Consider the following 6,380-nt stretch of genomic DNA (forward strand, 5'->3'; position numbering starts at 1 on the left):
AAAGTATGATATTTTATTTGAAAATGTCTCTTTCTTATATACAAGTTCCTGTTCAAAAGAGAACAAAATTTATTGATACAAAGCATTTCAGTTACTTAAGAATTTTTTGTTTTATTAGGTTATATATTCATACATAAATTATTTAAATTGATAAGATTTAACTTGTAATAGTTTTACCTTTTACCACTATATTGGGTTAAAATTTGTTTTCTCTTCCCTTTTGTTTTCCAGCCTTCAAAGTCTCTTACATTCCAGTAGAAAACTCTCCCTGCAAGTCCTTAACTTTGTTCATTCATTCCAGGTAACAATCCAAAACAGCGCAAATGGTGCTTGTATAGCGCTTAATAACGCATGAAAGCGCTTCTTGACTGACATCACATCTCCCCAGTAGCCAGATATGTACCTAGCAAGATTCAGGATGCTAACTGATTTGTACGTGTTGCTGGTCAGGCTTTCCTAGACACGGGCCTGGCCTCTGTGTTCTGTGCCAGGGTTCATTCAGCATAATGGGCTTGACTGTGAGCTGCGTGTCATGTGTCCTGCATGCTAGTTCCAAGGCCAGGCTGAGGTGCTGATGCCTGCAGTGCTACTTCACTGCCCACCGGGTCAGTGGTATGGAGACAGAATGTTCTAGACTTTCTAGATTCATAAATAAACTTTGAGAATAGAATATTTCTGTTCAGAATTTCTAATTCAACATTATGAAGTCCATTTTTAGAGCTTTCATTTATTCACTTAATTCATTCATTCAATAAGTATGCGAGTCTACCCTTTATACCAAGTGCCAAGGGAACTAATGTGGAAGCCACTGGTGGAGCATGTGACACTCTGTGAGACTGGTCACACATTAATGTTTGTAAGATTTCAACAACTGCTTTGAGGGAGCCGTGCTCCGGTGGGCTCTGAAGGAAGCCCTGACTTAAAAGACTGATCTATAGACTGAAGCCTATAGAACAGAACAGAAGCCAGTGGGATGGAGCAGAATATTGCAGACAGACAGGACATGCATTAGTATCAGGAAAGCACTGGGCACCAAGGAGCAAAAGGTAGCCAAGATGGTAGAAATATCCTGAAAAAAGGAAGTGACACCAGGTGAGGTTGAGAGTGAGTCTTCCTGGGCATGGGAAGACCCTGTGTATGTACCAGATGCCAGGAGACATGGCTGAAGGCTGGAGAAGGGGAGAGACGGTTTCAGATGAAGTCCTTTAAATTGGGTGTTAGTGTTGGAGAATCATGGGCTAGGGGCAGTAGCAGGGACAGTCAGATGCCCTGGTAATTAACTGCCTGCGGAAGACATGCTGTGACTGAGACTTTTCACTGGGAAACAACTGAGGTGCGCGCGCACACCCAGGAAAGGGGTGTTTATTGTCCCCGTACCATCATGCCAGTAAATCACAGCAGTACAAAAGTGTAATACAGATGAGTAACAGGTGGGGAAGTTCTGAAATTCGCAGTACCATACTCCACTTTGGGATCCACTAACGGTAGCTGTGGTGAACGTGGAACTGCTGAGATATATTCTGGAGATAGATTTGTGAAACTTGATGAATTAATAATGAGGGAGTAGTAGGAGAAAGTCAAGACTGGATCCCATTCTTCTGTTTACCCAGAGGAGTTGGATGGGGAAGGATGGGGAGCAAGTGGGGACTGGGCATGTTAATTCTGTAGTGCAGGGAAGACACTCTGTGGCCATGTCAGATACTTGGATGCTTGGGAATGTGGGTTTTAAAGCCTGGGATCGCTGCCTGCCTTGTAGATGTGTGTAGTGTAGTGATGGGGCTTTCTGTGGCTTTCTCCTATGGTATTTCGAGCTGGGTCTGGTTGCTGAGAGCTAGTCTTCTATCTCATAGACCATTTCTGATTGTTGTCAGAGCACTTTCTGTAAGTGCTTGTCAGCTCACACCTGTTCCTGTGGCCTCCCGTAGCATGCTGTGAACATTTCCTGGGTAGTTGGGTCGTCAGGTCTGTTTCTTAGCTGCAAATCCATGTGAGACAGTTGTCTTGTTCTTGGCTTTTAGGAAGGTGCTGCTACTCTGGATCTCCACGCGGAGCCTGGCTTCTCAAGTGTGCTTTCACAGTCGCCCTGCGCTGACATGGGAGTTCCACTTCCAGCCAAAAACTTAATGTTTAAAGATGGTGTCTTATCAGAGTGGAGCGGACGCTCACCTTCCTCCCTGCTCATTGCTAGTCTCCATTTGTAGTAATTTGATTACAGCATTTATTGCTCACACTTTCTGCCTTTTTTCTTTCTTACGCTGGCTTCACAGTGTCAGCCACTAAGCTTCCAGCTACCTTGGTGCAGGTCAAGCTTCACTGATAGGAACCAACTGCTCGGAATGTGCTCGTGTTTTCTGAAGCCCGAGGCCTGTCGTTACACATCTTACTGCAACCAAGTCCTGCTCAGCAGCCAGCACTGCACTGGAGACAATCCGCATTTCTTTTATAAAACTGAGGACAGGCTTTATAGGCTGTAGATGACTGTTATGTTTATAAGCAGTCACTATGAATATTGCAGTGGTAGTTTTATATGTAAGTTTCTCAGACATAAACCTGGTTTAATTTTATATTTTGTTACCTACACTGAGGGAATCATGGGAGGAGATGGACTCTTCTTCCTCCAAAAGGCTTCAAGGTTCTTGAGGTAGTCACGCTAGAAGTGGCAGGCATCCAGCAGTGAGGGGCACAGACCAGGGCATTAAGGATTACTGTGGACGTCAGTAAATTATGTACGCCAAGTGACCATGATTGAGGGTGTGTCGGTCAGCAGAGTTATGTCAACCTCGCCTTGATTTCTAAGGTCTTAACTGATGATCCTTTGACAGCTCATGAGTGCTATGGAGAACATTCTATTTTTAAATGATGTTTGTATGTGGACTCCCGTTGTCACTCACCTTGGGCTTTATATTTTCATAGAGTCTTTATGGAAAAATAGAATTTATTTTCCACGTGTAGTTGAGGCTGTTGCATGTCTCATCTTGTAGCTTTACCTAGGAACTGTTAGGGTAATTGACCTTGATTTCAACTAAGGATTGTGGTGGAAGTTGGAATCGCCCAGCAGCAGCCTCAGGGCCGTGTCTTGGGACTCAGCTCCATGGGAAACGATTCCTCAGACACAGCATCTGGACCTGAAACCGGCACACAGCTCTGGGGAGTGGAGAAGCACTGACTGGCTTCGTGTGCTGTGGGCATTGGGTCTTGTAGTGTCTCAAGTGTCAGAGTGTGTGGAACCACACTTGGGCTGTGCAGGTCACCTTCCCTGGGGTGTTTGTGTGCTTAGCTGTGCTCCCCTAACGGAACTGGGCAAGCGGCATACCTGAAACACTCGAGCATTGCACTCATTGAGAACATTGGAGCCCAACAGCTTTGCTGATGGCTTTTGTTATTTATACAAGTGATACTTGTGTAATTAACAGACTTCTGCAAGTATATGCCTTTCTTGAAACCGTTAAAGTGGCCATGCATTTAATACCATGGCCTGTCTGTAGAATTGACTATTTTGGACCAGGTTACCTGTGGCACAGTTAAGTGCTGTGTTTGGGTAAATGAAGTAATGTTTAGTTTTCTACTTTGTCTTGGATAAGGTAGAACTGTATGTATGTCATGTTTGTCTGTAAAAGGAAAAGTACATAGTAAGGTTAAAATAATCTCTATGACTGTGAATTACTCATTTATTTTTCCAATTACTGAGACTGTACATTCCTAGTGCTATTAGTTATTTGTGTATGTAACTTTTACAGTTTCAACTGAAAGTTTCCCGTATTTCTTTTCATCAGGGCTCTTTAATCTCATTTGCTTTGATTGGTTAACTGTAGGTATTTATCTTTGTATTAGTAGTCGAATACCAACTCTAATGACATGTACACTAATAAAGAATTGAACAGTTGTAGTTATGACAGTCCAGTTATTGCTGAGTTCATAGCTTAAAATATGGGAGTGATTTGCTGCTATAATTCCTTTGCGAAACACTGAAGAAGAGATGAGACCTAACCGTGATCATGAACTTCAGGGACAGTACTTTAAATTAAAACAATACTTTACATCTCTCTGGATTTTTGTTTAGTAGGAAGATTGAAACCATCAGAATCCCAGCCAAAGTCCCTGTCTTCTGAGGAACCCTTTTCGTTTTAGAGAGGATGATGTGTGTTTGTGCTTTGCTTTATGACTGTCTGGTTCCTTCCACTCACGTTAGCTCTCGCAGAGAGGCCTCTATTAAGTTGATAAAAATAATAATAATAACTATAGACTTTGTTCTTTGCCAAAGAAGATTGATAAAAGTTGTGCCCAGTTATTTTGCAAATGTTTAATTTCATCTGACTTTGCACCACTCTCTCTCTCCCTCTCTCACCACTTATTATAGCTTTGAACCATGACATTTAGAAACCAAGAAAAAAAAGAGCTACTAAATATCAAAAAGGGCATACAATTCAGTAAAGGTCCAGTTTCACCTCACAAATGTATCTAAAGAAATGCAACTTTATATCACTTAAGAAGTTAGGGTCATCCATTCCTTACAGCAGCCGTTCTCAACCTGTGGGTTGCAACCCCTTTGGGGGCTCAGATCATCCTTTCACAGGGTCATATATCAGATATCCTGCATATCAGATATTTACTATTATTCATAACAGCAAAACCACAGCTACAAAGTAGTAAAAAACAACTGTGGTTGGGTATCGCTGTAACATGAGGAACTGTGTTGAAGGGTCACAGCATTAGGAAGGCTGAGAACCACTGCCTTAGAGCCTTTCTTGTTTAACATGTGTAACCAGATGCTTTTGCATTTGTTTGAGGGATGTGATTTCCCTTTCTGGGTCGTTTGCGTTCTCTGCCATTCTCATTTTTTATGTTCAGTGTTTCAAGTACACTTTGTATTAAAGGATTTTAAAGTACCAAAACTGTAACTCAGTACAATGGATTGTGTTCTGTTATGATGTTAATATTATCCAAGGAAAATGTATAAAGTGTTGTCAATTTGATTATTGACACAAATAACATGTTTACAAATAAACTGGTGTTGATCAAGTTACTGTGGAGAGTGTCTAATTTCCTGGGACTTCTGTTTTAATATTAAATATCTGTGCTTTTCAAAAACCTGCTTTCCTATGTTTTTTCAACAACCTTTAAAATTTGGTCCTAATACCAGATTTGCAGGAAAATTTCCAGGTTAGGCAAGGGATGTTCATTGTCTCTGCCCTGGCTAGTTTTATATCAATTTGATACAAGCTAGAGGAAAGGGGAACACTGATCAGTTGAGAAAATGCCCCTATGAGATTGGCCTGTGGTGTGGGCAGGTCTGTGGGGCATTTTCTTAGTGACTGAGACTAGTACTGTATCATAACTCAGGCCATCACTGAGAGAAATCAGGGGAGGAACTCCTAGAAGGCAGGAACCTGGAGGCAAGAACTGATGCACAGGCTAGACGTGCAGCTTACTGGCTTGCCTGTAGCTTGCTCAGCCTGCTTTAGTATACCAAAGATCTGGGAAGAGTTGGGAGAGGGAGAGGGAGTAGGATTAAAACACATGAAATTCTCAACTTTTCTTCTTTCTAAGAAGAAAAGGTTGCATATAGCATAGGCTCTCTGTCTTACTCCAGCCCCTGGTGGCTTGACTGGAATATCCTGGCTGGATGGTGAAGTTGGTACTGCTTCTTAAAATGATCTCCTTTTCCTGCCTCCTCTCTTTCTGTAGAGCCATCTGCCAGCTCCTGCTCATCCGATTCATCCGTGGTGTGGATTACAAAGTTTTTTCATGGATTGTTTTTCATCTTGTGGTTTTAGTGGGTCCCTGCCCGTGAGCAAAAATTCAGTTTTCCATTCAGAACTCTTCCAGCTTCGTGTTTTATTAAGGAGTGTACAAGTGTACGCAAGTGGAGAGTGGTTTAGTGTAGGAGCCTTGTGCCACCGTTCTGCTTTGACCATGACCAGTGCTTAGCCCTTTGGGTTCGTGTAGACAAAGCACATAGATGATTTATATGCGCATGTGCACACAACTCCATCCCTTCTCTAAACTATTAGCCCAAACCTGGATACTACACAGTATTCTATAGTTTAGACTCACTATTAATTGAATTAGTTCCCACAGCTAGAAGAGGCAGATGTACTCCACTAAACCACCACTGATGACATATAACAGTAGAATTAAAAGCAAAGAACTAAAGCATCAAGAGGGAAGTAGTCACTTTGGGGAGGGATGGGGTTTGAGGCAGGCTCTCACTGTGTAGCCCTGGCTGTCCTGGAACTAGCTCTGCAGGCTAGGCTAGCCTTGAACTCAACCTTCCTCTGCCTCTGGAGTGCTGGGACTAAAGGTGTGGACCACCACTGCACAGCTGATAGTCACATTTAAAGGGATGGGAACATTTAAAATAACATGTTTGTATACTAGGA

The 6,380-nt window shown here is 42.4% G+C and overlaps 1 protein-coding gene across 2 annotated transcripts in view; it reads left to right on the top strand.

Annotated features, from left to right (window-relative positions):
• Fam91a1 (family with sequence similarity 91 member A1) overlaps positions 1 to 5,020 on the top strand; it is a 39,417-nt gene extending 34,397 nt beyond the window's left edge. The window contains exons 23-24 of one of the 2 annotated variants that reach the window (XM_021183033.1): positions 232 to 301; positions 2,019 to 5,020. In XM_021183033.1, the coding sequence (XP_021038692.1) occupies positions 232 to 301; positions 2,019 to 2,201 (253 nt within the window). In that variant the 3' untranslated portion in view covers positions 2,202 to 5,020. The remainder of the gene's footprint in view (positions 1 to 231; positions 302 to 2,018) is intronic. The other variant, XM_029469676.1, reaches the window with a different exon arrangement.
• The last annotated feature ends 1,360 nt before the right edge of the window (positions 5,021 to 6,380 follow it).

This window comes from Mus caroli, chromosome 15 (assembly GCF_900094665.2).
Source record: "Mus caroli chromosome 15, CAROLI_EIJ_v1.1, whole genome shotgun sequence".
NCBI lineage: Eukaryota > Metazoa > Chordata > Mammalia > Rodentia > Muridae > Mus > Mus caroli.